The following is a 19642-nucleotide window of genomic DNA, read 5'->3' on the forward strand; positions in this document are numbered from 1 at the left end:
ATAAAGGCGGCCTATCCCATAATACATATAATATAAAAGCATATTAAACAAACAAATTAAATAAGGAGAAGGTGTAAGTCACATCCTTCTCAAGCCTTCCCTGAATGATCCCACGGTGGGAGATTGCCTGATGGAGATCGGTAGCCGATTCCACAGCCTGGCAGATTGCACTCTTAAGGATTTAGAGTATGTTTTGGATGAGGTAGAAGGACAGGCTAAAAGGAGATCAAACGTTCGGAAAGGTATATGGGAGCAGAAGGATTAAAAACTGTGTTGAAAAGTAATGATAGAACGTGGATGTTCCTACCATCCCAAAGGCAACCACTTCAGCCTTACCCTGAAATTAGACACGTGGTCGTACTTGCGGAGTCCAAAAATGTATCGAATGTTTATTGTGTCTTTTAAATTAAAGTCCACTGTAAAAACAACAAAGTTTGATAAATATATCAAAAAATACTTCATCAAATAGGTTTTGAGAACGCATCCAAAAGTAGCGGTGCGAAGATTCAAACTTCGGCGGCGGTTGGCACTGACAGGCGATTGGCACATCTAAGAGCTTTTTCAGATTATTCGATCCGATATCGGTATCGGACGCCAATACGATATCGGGGCAAGTAAAATGTATGAAATATGATACGATATCGGATCGGATTATCTGAAAGACAGGAACATATTTTAGGGAAACAATAATGTAATACTCCTAATGTACGCGCAATAATGTATAACGTGATAATCCAAAGCATTATTGCTTTCTGCAAAGTAGTCTATCATTTCTACATCAAATATAAATCGCTTCACTGGCAAAATATTAGATTTAGAATTACTCTCTGAAAAGTTAAACTTAGATATTATCTGCTTAACAGAAACCTGGCTAAAAAAAGATTCAATGCAATTTAATGTACATAATTATGCAATAGCCAGCGCCTTCTGCAGAGAATCTGCAGCAGGTGGCGGGTCTCTCATATTAGTGAAAAATGGTTTAAAGTTCAAAGAACGCAAAGACCTGTCCAGCCTTTCTGTTGAACGTGTATGCGAGATCGCTTCTGCGGAAACGGAACAGTATTTAATTTTATGTATATATAGACCACCAAACTCGAGTATTCCTTTGTTTATAAATACTATGGAAGATGTTCTAAGGAAATCAGTAAAACGTAATAAAGCGCTGGTGGTCTGCGGGACTTTAATATCGATATTTTATCACAATCCGTTGAAAAAGACCAGTTTATTTGGTTTGGACCAGTTTGTTTGGTCTGTTTTAAAATCTTTTAATTTAAATTTCTTATTTAATGAACCCACCAGAGTCACAACCACTTCGGCCACATGTATTGACAACATTTGGTTAACTTGTAAGTGTTTAGAAAAAGCTGTTATCAGTGGAGTACGATCGGATCACAAAGCTCAAACAGTGAAGTTACCTCGGGCTAGGGGCGGTGTTAATCAAATCATAGAAATTAGGCCGTTGAACAAACAAAGACTTGACCGTCTCAAAACAAACATCGCGCAAAAAGTAAACAATTTAAAAGTAAATACTAAAAATCCAAACGAAAATTTCAAGATATTGTTAAATACTGTATGCGAGGAATACGATAAAACGAGTAGTAAAAAACGTATTAAAATAGGAAACAAACTATCATTCAATGAATGGGCTACACCCGGAATACGTAGGAGTAGGGACGTCTTATATGATCTTTATGATATGAAATCGTGTACCACTGATGAACGTTTCCACCAGTATGTCAGGGATTATTCAAAATTATTCAAAATTATATGTAATAAAGCAAAAGCAGCCCATGTAACTAATAAAATTAAGTCCTCTGATGATAAAATTAAAACAGTTTGGAAAATTATAAATACTGAAACCGGTCGACGTAAGAACGCGGAGTCCTCTATATCGTTAAAGATTAACAACGTATTAGAAACGGACGCGGTTAAAGTAGCTAACGAGTTTAATACCTACTTCTCTAAAATCCCCATCGAAACGACAAAATGTCTCGCGTCTTCCTCAAAGTTAGCTGAATCGCTCTTAAAACAAAATGTATCTATTCCAAACTTAAGTAATTTTAAATTCACGCATGTCTCTCCCTGTGACATCATTAAGACTTTTAGATTATTGAAAGTAAAAAAAACCGAAGACTTGTGGGGCGTTTCAGTTAAGGTTCTACATTCCATTTTAGATGTCGTTGCTCCAACTTTAGCATTTATATTTAATAGCTGTATAGATGAAGGCGTATTTCCAGATTTGATGAAATATAGTAAAGTAGTTCCTATTTTCAAATCAGGTGATAAAGATAATCCCTCTGATTATCGTCCTGTGTCCATCCTATCAGCGTTTAGCAAAATATTCGAAAAAATAATGCTGACGCAAATGATCTCGCATTTTAATACGCATAAAATCATGCATCCACAGCAGTTCGGATTCACAAAAGGCAGGTCTACTACAGACGCGGGTCATAGTTTAGTTAAATTCATATTGCAAGCTTGGGAGGAATCACATGACGCTATAGGTGTATTCTGCGACCCTTCGAAAGCTTTTGATTGTGTGGATCATGATACTTTAATTTGTAAGTTAAATTTTTATGGCATTCGTGGCCTCGCTTTAGAACTCATTAAATCTTACCTCACACAAAGAAAGCAAAAGGTAGCGATTAACGGAACGGTATCGGAGGGATCTGTGGTCGAAATGGGAGTGCCTCAAGGATCCATTCTTGCCCCATTCCTGTATCTTATTTATGTAAATGACCTTACTTATATGGTAAGCCAAAAGTCGGGTATAGTTATGTTTGCTGACGACACGTCTTTACTGTTCAAGGTTAGTAGAAAAGATACCAACTTCATTGAACCCCATGAAACCCTGTCCGTGATATCCGCATGGTTTGCTGCCAATAATTTGTTACTAAATCCTAAGAAAACCAAATGTATTAAATTCTCGTTGATAAATTCATCTAGCTCGAATTCAGTTTCTAATATAAAGTTAAATGTTCAAACTATTGAATTTGTAAAATCAACAGTATTTTTAGGAATAACGCTCGATTCTAAACTACAGTGGGGACCTCACGTCACAGCAATCGCGGGTAGATTGAGCTCTGCTGCTTTTGCAGTTTGGAAAATACGGCAGCTAACCGATGTGGCGACGGCACGGTTGGTGTATTTTGCTTACTTTAATAGCATTATTTCGTACGGCCTTATTTTATGGGGATCTGCTGCAGACATTGAGTCAATTTTTATCTTACAAAAGAGAGCAATTAGAGCAATTTATAATTTGAAGACGCGTGAATCTTTAAGATCTTTTTTTAAGGAAACAGATATCCTAACCCTGCCGTCGCTTTATGTTTTTGAAATAATCATGTATGTTAGGAAGAACATATGTGATTTTCCCACTAACGTCGATAAGCCAAAGGCTACTAGAAACACAGGGAAGCTTAAAGTTCCATCTTACAGACTGGCTAAAACCAAAAAGTCTTTTCTGGAAATTGCATACGTTTTTATAATAAAATTCCAAAAAATATTACAAATGAAACGGATACAAAATTCAGATCTATTGTCAAGAAGACATTTATATCAAAGGCGTATTATAAAGTTAATGATTATATCATGGACAGGGATATTTGGAAATAATTCCGATCTGCATTAGCGATCCCTTCAAATAGCGAACCTACTGTGTTAAAAATAAAGTTGTGTTAAATACTTGTGATGTATACATATCATTTAATAATATTGTAAATCTGTTTTAAAAAAATATATATATACCTCGTTGAGTTTCTTGCCGGATTCTTCTCAGCAGAGGTTTTTCCGAACCGGTGGTAGATTTTTTTTGACATTCATAAGTGCTTGTTATAGCCTAAATTGAATAAAGATATTTTGACTTTGACTTTGACTTCCGATTATCATGCATTATTTGGGCGTACAAAATATTGCGCGCGCTGTAATGTACGTAGTGATAATGACCATAGATTTGTATTAGGTTGTGTATTAACAAGTTCATTAACTACACCCCATATTTCATACATTTTACTTGCCCCGACCTGTCATGTTCTAGTTTTTTTTTTCACTTAATTTTTATTATGATTTTGTCATTACATATTTGAACAATGTTCTTTTAAACACACGCCATCAGCAGTCCATATTAATTAACACTTTACACTTTGCCTTCGATTAAATTCTCACTGCTCTAATAAAATTGCATTCGAACGAATGTTGGCTATAAAACACAGTGTAGGCGCTCAAGCCCTCTAATAGCCTCCAATACATAAATGTATACTCTGGTGATTTCTTAGTGGCAACATTGAATTTATTTTTATAAGTCACAACATTTTTATTCATTTTTTTTAATCAAGTTCTTATGAACGTAAAAAAATCTACCACCGGTTCGGAAAAGCCTCTGTTGAGAAGAATCCGGCAAGAAACTCAAGAACTTTGTAAGGAGTCTTAATCGGCAGTGTTCTTAGCTATGAATTAAGAAAATTTGAATATTATCAACTCTTTTGTAGTTGCAGAGGTTATTAAATGAAATATCATTAAGACCCGGTGTAAAAAATAACTGACTACGCGGCATTAAAAAAAAACTTGCAGGATACAATGCAATACAATGAGGGCTATCGTTTTTTGTCTCACTAGATGGCGCACTGTTGCGTGAGGTTTTTAAGTATGGCTTTCAAAGTCTACTATTACGGGCGTGAAAACAAAGTTTAGATTAAAATCATATTTAATACACCTTAAAACCGTACCATGAAAATATCGAGCATGCCACAGTGTTGCATAGTCCCCGTTTTGTTCGGAAAAAAGGGAGGAAAAAGGTTTCCGAAAGACAAAACTGTCTCAAAACACAGACATTCATTGCCCCGGAACGCATATTTGCCATAATTAATTTCAGATATTGCAAAATATTCACAAAATTATTCTAATTATAAGTAAACCCGCGTAGCTCACCCAAAAACTATGAGATTTGACATTTCGGAGACCTCACGCTACACTAGCGCCTCTAGTGGCGAATTTATACGCGATAGCCCCAATTACTGTTTACTGAACACCGCAATAGTAGGTAAGCGATATAAAGAATCGGCTAAGTGCAAGTCGGACTCGCGCACGAAGGTTTCCGTATCATTATCTATACAACATTAGACATTAGTAAAAAACGGCAAAAAAATAAGTATGTATTGTATGTAAACTCTTTATTGTACAAAAGAAAATTAACAAAATACAACTGACAAACTTTAAGATACTTGTATAAAGTACTACTAGTACTACTAGTAGTTGTAGTAGTACTTGTATAAGTTTGTTGTATGAGAGCCCCCAATAACAATAGGTCTTTCAAAATCATTAGGGGATTGCTGAAACGATTTTTCGATTCTGTGATTTGTTTGCAACATATTCAACTTTAAAGTGCAAATTTTAATTAAAATCGAGCGCCCCCCCCTCTAAAATCTAAACCGGTGGGTGGAAAATTTTGGAAAAATTCAGAATTGTAGTAAGTTTATCAAACTTTCAAGGAAAACTATAACGGCTAAGTTTGCTTGAGAACTATTAGTAGTTTAAGAGTAAATAGCAGCTTTAGGTATAAAATATACCTAAACTTGGAAGATTCCGTATCAAATACGAAATTCTTAGAAAAATATTACTTATTTCATTCGTAATGGCTACGGAACCCTATATTGGGGGTGTCCGGCACGTTCTTGGCCGGTTTTTAAAACTACGAGTACCAGCGCTTTCGGAAAGACCATCATTGCCAAGAAGAATGCGCCGCAAGAAACTTGGCAGAAAGTTTTTTTTTTTCAAAATGATTTTCTAATATTAAAAAAATATTTCCCTACTTATGGTATTTTCTTGGGAACTTCGACGTCGCGGGCCTGTGACTAGAAATTAAACTAAAAATATACAAGTTTAAACAAACACTTCATTGCATGTTTGAGAAACAACACTTACGGTTTATCACAACATCTCACAATGAGTTGGCAACAACAGAAAACCTGGCTAGTGTAAAGAAAAATCAGAATATAACGTCCATAGCGTTAACAAAACAAAGGACAGAGTTGTGTCAAGTCATGATTATCACTTTTGCATTCACGAATTATTAGCATCACTGTAACAGTGATGCTCTGTGATAACAAGTGATGAGAAGTCGCGGTATAAGTTTGTAATAAAGTCTGAGTTACAATTAAATTCTAAGTAAAGTAAATGCGAAAGTGAGTTTGTATGTTTATTTGTAAAGCTTTCACGCTTTAAGTAATCGAGCGAATAGGAAGACATTTGGAATTGAGATAATTAAAATTCCTGGGAATGGCTTAAGATAGTTTATATCTATCTAGAAAAGATAGAAAGATCTCTCGGGATAGGAAAACCAATTTTTCCCAGATGAAGTCGCGAGAAACTGATAGTAATAGATAAACAAATAATTGGTCAAAGAAGCCGTAAAAGGATTACGCCAGTCGACCTACCTATTTTGCGCGTCATAAACACTAGGCTACCACCATGAGTAGTCTATAAGAACCATCGCTAGAAAACCTGATTTCAAATAAAAAAACCGCATTCAAATCAGTTCACCCGTTTAAGAGCTATGGTGCCATGGTCTACCCTAAAATTTTTGTTAATACGAGTAAGTATAACATTTTCGTACTGATTTGTGGTTTGTAAATAAATAATAGTTGTATTGTATTGTATTGTTTTTGTAGACCGCTATTGCTCATGACTTAACCCCCGAATTACTCTTACAATTGTACCTAAGTAGTATTTACTAGTTATGACATGTTACTTTCTTCATAGTATTTAATATGGGCGGAACCGGATCTTGGGATTGTCACAGTGAACAATACTGAAACATGTTTTGGTGCACGTGGAGAAACTGGCTTATTGTAAATGGAAAACAACTGCAAAAAACTGTTGTACGAGAATTGAATTATCACACAACAGTTTGTTTGTTTGTTTGTCATATAAATATTGTTCTGGACTAGCCTTTACCTGCAGCATCGCTCGTGTACCATATGTTACCAAATATTTTACCAAATTTCCGTACATGTGTGTTTCGAAAATTACAGTTTTCATTACGTTTTCCCATCAGGATAAGTACGCCTTTATATTTAGCGCTCTTTTTATGTGACCTTTTTGTATAATGAAGATCAATAAACAAACAAACGTTTTAAGAAGAACTCTCGTGCAAAATGTTTCCTTGTTTCCCGTACATGACCATCTTACATAACCAGCATTGATAGGGGTCTAGGTATGTCCGTTACCAATCTAAAGTGATTTTAATATAATGCTTAGGAGCCAGGGGTCTGCTGACACGGAATATTGATAGAATTTTATGTCGGGCCCGATCGTAAAATCCGCCAGATCACGTAATTCCTAGGCATATCGTGAAATGGCGCCATTTCATTCATGATATGCCTAAAAGTTGGCCAGGTATATCACGATGTGCCTGAAAAACAATACGGCAGATCGATTAGAGCAACGAATTCGTACGTAAGAGTTAGGAATCTCTATACCGAGCACATCTTGATATGCAGAAAAAAGAATAATTTAGGCACGACGAGCGAAGCGAGGAGTTGTTAGTATGATTTGTGACCACAAAGCACGGGCCGAGCGAGCGAAGCCAGCGTGCCGCGGCAGCGTCCGACGACCGATAATATATGGCGGCGTTCCATGATTTGCCTAGGAATTAAATGATCTGGCGGATTTTACTATCGGCCGCCGACTTATAAAAATTTGTACGGAGCTGTTGGTTCGAGAGTCTGACTCGAACGTGGCCGGTATTTTTTAGTTTACTAGTTTAATTTTAATTTAGAAAAGAAATACTATTAAAATACACTTATATAGATAAATACATACTTAAATACATATTTATTGAACATCCAAGACCCGAGAACAAACATTCAATTTCGTATTATTCATACAAATATCTGCCAAGGCCGGGAATCAAACCCGGTACCTCAAGCTTCGTAGTCAAGTTCTCTAACCACTTGGCCCTCCGGTCGTCAAATATGATGTTGATTATTGTGTGATTTTTTTATTTCATTTAAACATTCTTTGTTTCATACATCGAATTCGTTTACACTGAATCTAACTTCCTATAAAATAGACCGAGTAACAGTTCCCAAGCGTATGGTGGGAATTGGGGACTTCACATACTTGTATTAGGCCAATAACACACACGCCTCAAACGTACATACACACATACATCAAACTTAATACAGATGGGGCAGAAGCATGCAAGCTACCTACTTGTAAAATAATTTACAAACTATGATTCATGTGTTCTCGGCTTTAATTCCGTTTTCTCCTCATCAGATCAAGTCACAAGGCACTTCATACTTTTTAACCTCCGACGCAATAAGAGGGGTGTTATAAGTTTGACCGCTATGTGTGTCTGTCTGTCTGTGACACCGTAGCTCTTAAACGGGTAGACCGATTTTAATGCGGTTTTATTTATTTGAAAGCAGGGTTTTATCTACTCGTAGGTACCTACAGGTTTATTGTACCTTGTCTTTGTCGATATGTTTTAAAATTCCTTCTTTGTTATAATCTCTTTTCGCTTGGCATAGTTATAACATTACCGAATTCATATTGCATAACTTTAGGGTAGATATTATGTTAATCAAATCACATCAAATAAAAATATCCGTACAGATAGTCATTGGTCGAGTGGCGACCACGAATCGAAAGACGAAGTGTAGGCAGACCTCCCACTAGGTGGACTGACGACATCGTGAGAGTTGCGGGCAGCAGGTGGATACAAGTTGCGAGTTGTCGTTCATTGTGGTATTCTAAAAGAAAGAAAGAAAGAAAGAAAGAAAGAAGACATTTATTCACTTACACAGAAGACACACATATACAGCAAAATTAACACAAATAAAATAAAAAAATACAGAAAAACACATGAAAACATTAAATACAATATACACAATGTTGTGTGTCCCCGCGAAAGTGAAACGGTCGCTGACTCAGCATTATGCTGAAGCGTTAAACGCCTGCAGCGCTGATTTTCTGCCAGAACCGTCTGTGACTCACGGAACGATACACAAATATAATAAATAAATAAACCACTTATCTATACATACACAAATAAACTTAAGAGAAAAAATAATAATAATAACTATAACAAACCAAGAAATAAATAAATTACAACGAACAATAATTAAAGAAAGAAGAAAAAATGGATTGTTTAAAAACATCAGGCCGGCACATTAATGTGGTTGGCATGTCAAAGTGCTGGATAGGGAAAGGATTTTTGGAGCGTCAACAAGTAATCCTTCAGCTTGCGCTTGAAGGTATACCCACTACACGCTCCTTGGATAGGGGGAGGAATATCATTCCAGCACTTGGACGCCGCAAACTTAAAACTTCCGCGGAATGCTGCAGTCCGGTGCTTGGGCACAAGAGCCATTGCGCTCCTGCGCTCACTCCTCGACCAAACAATTTTACTGTGTGGTTTTTTTTGTGTGTGTTGTGTGTGTGTCTAAGAGGGAGGCCTTTGTTCAGCATTGGACGTCTTGCGGCTGATGATGATTATAATTATCCCTAATAAACAAATGCTCAAGCCCTCTTATTCTGAGAGGAGGCCTGTGCCCAGCATTGCGATGTATATAAACTGGAATGATGATGATTATTAATATTATAAATGCAAGAGTAACTTCGTCTGCCTTGCGCCCTGTTTATTATAATGACTAGCTTTTGCCCGCGACTTCGTTCGCATGGAATTTGGTTATCGCGAGCTGTTCCCTCGGGAACTGTGCATTAATTTTAAAATAGCCTATGTCACTCTCTGGCCGAAAAACTATCTCTACGCCAAAAATCACGTCGATCCATCACTCCGTTTCGACGTGAAAGGCGGACAAACATACAAACACGCACACGTTCACATTTATAACATTAGTATGGATTTAGATGAATTTGGTAATACAGATAGCTTGAAATCCAGGGAATAACATAGGATTAATTCATATTTCGGAAAATTGCACAGTACCCGCGAGACTGCGATAAACGAATTCTTCACAGAGTCACAGATAACAGCTACTTACAATGAATCATTAAAAAACTCTTAAAATTTACCTCTTTAACAGTTAAGTGTTTCTGTTAACAAGTCAAACTGCAACAATGTAATGCCCTGCGACAGGCTAACGTAAGACTATATAATATCGCTTTGTTTTAAACTCAAGCTGACCGGAAGCAACATAACACTGCCACTGCAACCGAACGACCCCGGAAAGAAAATACCCACAGATCTTACCAATGAGGAGAAAACCCATTTAAACCCTACATTTTACATTCAGACTGTGCCCAGAAGCGATAGACGGATTTGTCTGTCCGCCAAGCTTTGCAACCTGAGATCTTATACGCCAATAACAAACCTGTCCTCTAAAGGGTTAAGGCGTAAAATCCCTTGAAGAATCTTCGATGAATATGTACGATGAACTCTCTCTAGTTTCATTGTTTGTGCATGATTGTCAATAGTACCTTTTATGTGACGCCGGCAATTATATGGCATTGAGGGCTTTGTATTTGCGGTTGAAGACTGATTGTCTGTTCGTATGCAGTTTAGATTTAGACAAAGGTGAGCTCTTAAGTGTTGGATTGACGCATTGATTTCGTAAAGATTACGATTTGGTCTTTACTGTGTCGACCAAATAGGAACTGTACCGACCTACTATACTTTTTCACAGTTGATCTACAGTTAGAAGTTTATTTATTTCATTACAATGAATATAATAATACATGTAAAGTTACAAAATATTTGCTAAGTATATCTTTATTTAATTCATTCAAGCTCGCATCATAAGACAAACATCTATTTAAGTATGTATCAAAATTAAGTAAGTAACTAGTTAAGTCTATAGAAATAAAACAAAATAAAATTAAACTAAACAGTTTCATTAAATTAACAAAATACTTAAATCCTAATAATATTATAAATGTGATTTTGTGAGTGAGTGAGTGAGTGAGTATGTTTGTTACTTCTTCACGCTGAAACAGCTGGACGGATTTGCATGAAATTTGGCAAAAAGTTAGTTTATAACCTGGATTAAAACATAGAATACTTTTTATACCTATATTCCCACGGGACAGGGATAAAATCTCTAAATAACAACCGATGGGCTTAGAGTCATGAATTTTGGTGTGTAGGTAGCGTAGCTTGACGTCTGGAATAACACAGGCTTCTTTTAATCCCGATATTCCCACGGGATAGGGATAAAATCTCGAAATAATAACCGCTGGGTTTAGAGTCATTAAATTTGGCATTAATTTAACGTCAATGAAAACCACGATGTAATTTTAGGATAAGTAGTCAAAAAGAATAAAAATCAATAAACTAAACTAAAAATACCCTCCCTGCATCGTGCCCGGTTCCAAAGTCCCCATTATCCCGGCAGCATATCCCCTCTGTACAGCAATGGACACCTGTTGAACCAGCCACGATCCAGACCGGGGATCGGTGACCGAGGAGATATAAAATTATAATTAAATCAACTAAATTAAATCAATTAGTAAAATTTAATTTAATTAAACTATACAATGTCATTTCATTAATTAAAATGCATATACTTAACTAGAAATAAAAACGATAGTTTAGTTAAAAGATAGTTTTGATTAAAGACTCGAATGAAATTGCTTTGATGTTTCACGTTTGAAGGAGTGTGTTTTCAGGGTAATATTGTAATGATTTTTTTCCTTATCGATTAAAAGTATTTATTGGCGCTTTTCGTTAAAGTTTTTGAGATCCGTATGTTTCTGGATTTTGATTGCGTATTCGCATCCTACCGACCAGTGTGCGTTACCAGTGATGACTTATGGCGCTGAGACGTGGTCCTTGACTGTTTGGCCACTTAGAGAGGCTCAAAGACACGCAACGAGCTATGGAGAGAGCAATGCTTGGAGTTTCTTTGCGCGATAGAATCCGGAATACGGGAATTCGTCGAAGAACTATAGTCACTGACATAGCTGGAAAAATATGCAAATTGAAGTGGCAATGGGCATCACTCGAAGAACAGGTAACCTTTGGGGGAGAAAAGTCCTCGAGTGGCGGCCACGAACCGAAAGACGAAGCATTGGCAGGCCTCCCGCCAGGTGGACTGCAACATCGTGAAAGTTGCGGGAAACTGGTGGATGCAAGTGGCGAGTTGTCGTTCATTGTTGAGTTCTAAGGGGGAGGCTTTTGTCCAGCAGTGGACGTCTTCCGGCTGATAATGATGATGATGATGATTCACACATCCTAATAATTTGAAATAATCGTGTAAGGTATTATTTAAATTTAAATCAAATCAAAACTTAAGTGCGCACAAATTTATGCACAATACAATACAATAAAATAACTCTTTATTGCACACCGGCACACAGACAGCACAAGCAGTACAGAAAACGCAGTTATAATATGTCGGCGGCCGATCGTAAAATCCGCCAGATCACGAAATTCCTAGGCATATCCTGAAATGGTGCAATTTCATTGATATTATGCCTAAAAGTTGGCCAGGCATATCACGATTCGTCGATATTCCTAGCTCTACACCGGGCACATCGTGATATGCCGAAAAAAGGAAAAATTTAGGTACGACGAGCGAAGCGAGGAGTGGTTTGCATGAACTGTGACCACAACGCACGAGCCGAGCGAGCGAAGCGAGCGTGCCGCGGCAGCGGCCGGCGAAGTGTCAGAACTGATATGGCGGCGTTTCATGATATGCCTAGGAATTTCATGATCTGCATAAACTGGCCAAATCATGAAATGGTGGCGTTTCATGATCTGCCTAAACGTCACTAGGCAAATCGTTAAACGGTGAGTTTTTAACGATGTGACGTATATCCCTTGGCCTATTCATTAAATGGCGCCATTTCACGATATGCCTAGGAATTTCGTGATTTGGCGGATTTTAGGATCGGCCGCCGACATATTATTATACACAGAGACTTTCTGAGATATAAGATAATATAAGCAAAAAAGCACACAAAATTATTTTAATCTACAAACCAAATTTTGAAAAATCTACATGATTCAAATTCGAAAAATTCGCGACAGGATGTGTGTTAAGTCATCCGAATGCCAAATTCTTGGGTAACAGAAGAAAGTCTTCTTACATCATTGCTCGAAGCACCATCGGTGACCTCTTTAAAGTTCCTACGCGTCACGAACTAACATAATTCGTCTCTTTATATGCGTATCCTGAGATACTTTCGCTTCTAGAAAATACTCTAAATGGTCTTATACTTTTGGTCTTCACGTACGGTCAAGTGTGATGGATATAATATGAATGACTTTAGAAAGCGGCAGATTTTTTTGCGGTGATCGTCTTTTCAAAGGTTTGTAAATTAGGAATATTGCTAAAATGGTATTACGCAATAGTTTTACTATTGTGTCAATTTTGAGCACCAAGAGTCATTTTAATGTTCTCTTTTCGACAAACCGAAATCATTTCTATTCTAAAAACGAAACTGTAATAGAATCCTTTTTCTATAGGTTATTTTAAAAAGCTGTTAAGCTAAAGAACATTATGATACTTTCTTTCAAAGATACACCTAAATTATCACAATTAAGGTAAAACCGGGTCACTGAACAATTTCTTTATGTACTTTATGAGTTTAAGATATTGTAGATAAATGTAACTAGTAATCTAGATATATGTACCTGTATTGCTCTATATCAAAATGCTTTGCTGCTAAAGTCGAATAAGTACTTATACTTACAGACGGAACATTTCTCAAATAGGTGTTTAGAGCGTTTATGAATTTGTAAATTTGAAAATATAATAGTCAAATTTAAAATTTGCTACGGTAACAAAAACTTAAAAGTTGACACTTAAGATTAAAATTTATACTCAAAGCTGACTGGCATAAAAAAACAAGAAAGCTAACTCTAAACATAAGTAAATGCTTTCAAAATGGTGGCATTCAAACACCAGTGACCCTAAAGTCCGCTATGCTAACCCCCTTTTTCGTCCATAAAAAAATCTCGCATATGCGTGTTAATATGCTTTATGCCCAAACTATGACTATTTACATTTCGTCATACGTCCCACCCGGCGTGACATATGAGACATCCGCGCAGGAGGGGGGACAGAAAATAAAACTGACGGGTGCAAGGCAATTCCTAACAATTGTACATTCGCTGTCGTTGAGATGAAAGCATTCGTGGTTTTAGTGGTGGCATTGGCTGTGGCCAATGGCCTTCCCATGGCCAAGGAGGAGAGTGCCGTGGACAAATTCATGGCCAACCTGAGGGATTGCGTGGAAGGCGACACCCTGCTGTGCCTGAAGGTGTGTGAAGTGTTGTGAAGTGAAGTGAACAGTGAACTTGAATAGGGAATAAGACGTTATCATTCAAAGTTTTTGGGATATTAGGACAATCAAAGGATTGAATATTCACAATTTAGTTTGATGATTCAGTGACCATTTTCAAATAATAGGGTTAAATGTGAATTCTGGCGTCTTAAAGTTATAGTTCAATTATTTGAATTTGGGGCTATTTAGTACTGGAACACCTACTGTACAAAATAAAATATGTCATTCGATACGTACTACCCATAGGTAGAGTGAACGATATTTGGCTCACGTAATCGTTTAAGCTATAATTTCTCTGCAGTTAAAAGTGATTTTAATTCAAACCTGTAGTTTGCAAATTCTGGCCAAGTATATTGGCACTTGGCAGACATTTAAGAGTTTATGGCATCTTTAGGCAACTAAGCGGATGCATACATTAAAGAATTGAAACAATTAGAAATAAATCAACGCCGTTATCCAAAATCAATCACATAACCGGCAAAGCAACGTCTTTATCATAATAAATAATTATACGCAGACTCATTTCTAAAGCATATTTTCAATTTTTTCAGGAAAAAGCCATGAAGTATACCGAAAACCTCGCGGTATCCAAGGAGCTCAGTGTTGCTGATGGCATCGCCTTCTCCAGAACTGGTAGCCCGAGGTCAGCTCGCAGCTACGACCCTCTGCCCGACGACCCTAAAGCCAGGGAACTGATGGTCGAAGACAGGATCCTGGACAACGTCGTAGACTTCCTTGATGGACATGTTCTAACTCTGAGGATGCCGAAATCCTTCACCGAAGACAACTCAGTGGAAGAAGAAGGTATGTAAAGCATTTTTGGGTCTAAAAAAGAACTTATAATTTAAATTCCGCAGAATAATAGATTTACTAGAAAGAAACGACGACACGACACAAAGAATAAAAAAACATTTTCAGACTGTTGAAAAGCAGTGGCAAATTATTATTTTACCGTACTCCAAAATTTAGTAATTTTGTATAAGGTGGAACCATCTTATGCTAAGTGCAAGTAATTGTATTATTTAGGTAACACATATGACACGGGTTTCTTCATGAATAAGTCAAAAAGAAAATGCTTATATTAGGCTTATGACAATGTCTCCTGTACTTACAAGGTCCTTTGTAATGGTAAAGTTTGACTTCTGTTAACATTTGTACAGCGCAGTACAAAAAGGTTGTACAAACATGTACATAATTATAACATGCATTTACATTTCAAAAGCAAGTTCGACCTTTTCGAGTATAAATTAAAAAAAAATCAAAACCCCGACTGCCTTAAAAATAAGTACTAAAAAGAAGAAAATAAGTCTAGTGGGCTAGAACTTTGTTAAGTAGCTAACTTAAAGTTCAACAGTGGTAACCTAGGTAAAAATTTTTGAGCGCCACGATTTAAATGGGTCCCGACTGTTGAACTTTAAGTTAGCTACTTAACAAAGTTCTAGCCCTCTAGACTTGTTTTCTTCTTTTTAGTATTTTTTAAGGCACTCGGGTTTTTTGATTTTTTTAATTTATTATTTTATTTCACACTTTTCTGTGAAAATGGTATATTAAAAGTATTATAACCCGTATATATCTTAAATTGGCTAAGTATAAGCTTTATTTTGATACCCCACTCGATAGGTTTGAATAAAAATATTTTTTGAAAACTTACAATTTGGCGCCAAAAATTCGCCGTTTTGATTTTATAAGAATTTCATGTACCCGGTGTCACTCGCGTCATTAAGACAAATCCAATGACGAGTTATTTATCAAAATCGGTTCAGCCGTTGAGTAGTTACAAGAGGACATAGGAATAGACATACATATCGTCGGTGATACTGCAATACCGCGTAATTAGCATTTTCCATAAGGTACAATTTTAATTGTCAGATCAGTGCAATGTTAGTACTGTTCTGACAGTGAAAATTATACCTTATGGAAAAAGCTAGTTACGCGGTATTACAGTATCAACGATGATACCTATGTTTGTATATGTATGTACAAACATACATACGCGTCAAACACATAACCCTCCTTCTTCACGTTTGGGTAAAAACACATAACCCTCCTTCTTCGCAGTCGGGTAAAAATTATCTGAACTGACGTTAAAAAATAGGAACATTTTCTTCATTTGAAATCTAATAACATCAAATGCAGATCCCTGTATGTGAAAGAAGACAGAGACTGAACAGCCATAGAACAAGCTCTCAAAGGCGATTTTTTATCTTCCCACGTTATTGTAAACCTTTTTGCAATCATTAAGCTTTAACATCCAATTAATGCACAAAAACAATAACTAACTGTGAAATTTCAATTGACATGGAAAATCATGCCGTTAGTTCACACGTTTTCAATTCTACGCCTTCATGTGTGCACAAATTTCTCTAAAGTCAACTTCTCTAGTACTGCCAACAAACACTCCACGACCATTTTCACTTCACTAAAACTTTAACGCGTTTCTGTTGTGTACGCAGTCATTGTACGCGATGGGGGCTTACTGTTGCTTAAGGAAATAGTTTTATGTTGACGACTTAATATTACAAACTGTATTGGCAATGGCCAGTCATCGTCATTCCATTTCTCTATATTTCGTCTCACGTTGTTCTTAAGGTCATTGGCATCTTTGTGCATATCTGTGCAAAGTTCAAGTTGGTAATAGGCTAAAGATGACTTGGATTTCTTACAGCAATCGCGGATTTTACTTAAGTTTTGCCCCAAGGTATAAGTTGAGTAGTTCAACATAATTAATTTTCACGAAATCATCTTTATATTCATATTTTACTTTAAATATTCATTATTTTCTTTAATACAGATATTGGTAACTTACACAGATAAATTGTTGAAATACCAGGCATAGTTTTCTGCCAATCATTACAAAAAAACTGCCAAGTGTGAAAGCTTCAGCGTTTTCTGCACTTACTAATACGTTGCAAGCATTCATAGGCACGTCTTGCAGAGACTAACTAATAATATGGTATTTCTTATCACGATTTGATACAGAGCTTATTACACTTATTTTCTGCGATCACGTATGATATTTGTTCTCCAGCTAAACAGTTTAGTACCATCAAATTAGATACAGTCATGATTAAATTGAAGTTTAATACCATTTAAATTAGTCCTACGTAAATCTCCTGTTGCTTCTACTGGTTGTAAAATAGCTGCATCGTGCCTACTAGGCCGATTTTAAGAATCAAACAAATCGTTTTAAATGTGAGCAATATTTGAAATACTGATCACAATTACAAAAATACTGCATAATTTTACTTTCTACCATAGACATTATTATCTAGAGATACAAGGATATATTTTTTTTTGCAATTCAAAGTATCGGCCTTACAGGTTGCTTTGTTGTATCTAACTATTGTTGAAGTTTTTAAAAACCACGTAGAAGTTAATGATTGGACCAAGCTCCGGAGGGGTCGGCATTTTATTAGCTCATCAATCACTGTCAAAATTGAAGTCATAGACAACCTACCACCGAGCATTAATGAAAATGAAAATACTGTCGGTAAAACGTCATACGTTGAGATTGAAGTTTAACTGCCTAATAAAATATTAGTCATAGACAAAGATAAATGTTCTACATTTAGTACACGAGGGCAATTACACTGTTAATAGAACGAGTAGTATTTACTGCAGCCAAAGTCGAATAGAAGTCAAGTTGGCCTAATACAGAATAATCTCACTCAATAAGGCGATGAGTTATATTTGTCTTTCCTGTTGAACCAGTTTTAGAACTGTAGGCATGTTTTGAGTTATTTTTTAGACAAGCTTTTTAGAAAATTTTATATGTAAATGTCCCGTGCAAATGTTCATTTTTAACCGACTTCAAAAAAGGAGGAGGTTCGATGTTCCAATGTTTGTATTTTTTTACTATACATAGGGGCTGTTTCACCATCCATTGATTAGCGTTAACCGAAGGTTAAATGTGATGCCGTCTCCGTCTATTCGAACAAAACGAATAGAGACGGCATCACACCTAACCGCCAGTTAACACTAATCAATGGATGGTGAAACAGCCCCATAGTCTTTACCATCGTTTTACGCAATTAAATTAAATTTCAACTCAATATTCATCGTCATCGTCATAATTATCAGCTGACCGTTAGACGTAGGTCTCCTCCTCAAACCAGTATTAAACTTGAGTAATTTATGTGCATTATTATTCCTTCCAGGCCGTGGCAAAAAGAAGAAGAAGCTGAAGAAACTCCTCCCCATCCTCGCCCTTTTGAAAGTAAAAATCGCTGCTCTCATCCCCCTCTTCCTTGGGATCATCGCTTTTGCCGTCTTCAAGGCCTACCTCCTCGGAAAGATCGCTTTCATCGCTGCTGCGTTCGGTGCCATCAAGAAGCTTCTAGAATCAAAGAAATCTTCAGGGTGGTCTGAGCCCGCTCATGAGGAGCACGGTTGGGAATCTGGTGGCGGCGGCGGCGGCTGGGGCAGGTCCCAGGATGCCCAGAACTTGGCTTATGGCGCTCATGCCAAGCAGCAGTAGAATCCTATCGAAATTATTTATTTAACTTATTCAATGATGCGATTTGTTAAAAGATGATGAATGCACGATTATCTTTACTTGTATTATAGCCTATATATTTTTCAATTATTTCTGAAGTAACCACCGTTTTACTGTCTATATAATTATTTGATTGTGTGTTTTAGTGTGAAAGTTACACAACAGTATTTTTTTACGTTTTTTGTGTTCACTTTAAGTGATGACTGATATATTTGTAGTCTTCTTATTATTTTTAGTTTAATTTTTATTATATTTACGTATATCTATGGAGTTCTTTGATGAAAGAGCAAAAGTGGCATCTAGTATATTTTTTTACCAAATATTTTAAGTTTTTATTTCCAAAGATATTTTTATTTCTTTAGTTATTTTTTTATTATTTTATGTGAACTTTAGGCGTGTGTGTGATGAGCCATTTATGGTGTATTTATTACCGAACCATTTATTTATTGAATGGTAAAGTTGTAAGCAGGTTATCGAATAGTTGAAGGTAAAATGTATTTACGATGGATCCACGTAAACCGACAATAAATTATTTAAAGAAACTGATTATTTTATTTATTTTTATTACCTTTTACAGTTACCTAATAAACAAAGTCAACTGAACTTATATTGCGTGATATTAACAAACGATAATAATATTTATTACAACAAAAACATCTTAAAATATAATAATTTAAAGAGTACCGTGTCTCGGTGGATGCGGAAAGCACAAGACCGGTCTGAGTGGAGAGCCTTGGGGGAGGCCTATGTCCAGCAGTGGACGTTTTTCGGCTGACATGAAAATGATGATGATGACTTTGATACTAAAACGGTCACTCTTCCAAAATAATCACTCTACTGATACGTTCACTGTAACAAAACGTCCATACTGCTAATTAGACCACAGAGTACCAA

At 36.4% G+C, this 19642-nt stretch overlaps 1 protein-coding gene across 1 annotated transcript; it reads left to right on the forward strand.

Moving 5' to 3' along the window:
- The first annotated feature begins 14050 nt into the window (after positions 1-14050).
- On the forward strand, positions 14051-19294 carry LOC141442481 (uncharacterized). The gene is made up of 3 exons (XM_074107495.1): positions 14051-14229; positions 14805-15057; positions 18411-19294. The coding sequence occupies exons 1-3, from the start codon at positions 14092-14094 to the stop codon at positions 18728-18730; spliced, it is 711 nt and encodes a 236-aa protein (XP_073963596.1). The 5' UTR covers positions 14051-14091; the 3' UTR covers positions 18731-19294.
- The last annotated feature ends 348 nt before the right edge of the window (positions 19295-19642 follow it).

The sequence above is a fragment of the Choristoneura fumiferana genome, chromosome 25 (genome assembly GCF_025370935.1).
Source record: "Choristoneura fumiferana chromosome 25, NRCan_CFum_1, whole genome shotgun sequence".
Classification (NCBI taxonomy): domain Eukaryota; kingdom Metazoa; phylum Arthropoda; class Insecta; order Lepidoptera; family Tortricidae; genus Choristoneura; species Choristoneura fumiferana.

Bases quoted from the DNA above. Each gene is read 5' to 3' on its own strand.
- LOC141442481 (XM_074107495.1), top strand. From the start codon at position 14,092: ATGAAAGCATTCGTGGTTTTAGTGGTGGCATTGGCTGTGGCCAATGGC. The intron at 14,230-14,804 runs GTGTGTGAAGTG...CAATTTTTTCAG, and splicing joins ACACCCTGCTGTGCCTGAAG to GAAAAAGCCATGAAGTATAC. The intron at 15,058-18,410 runs GTATGTAAAGCA...TATTCCTTCCAG, and splicing joins CAACTCAGTGGAAGAAGAAG to GCCGTGGCAAAAAGAAGAAG.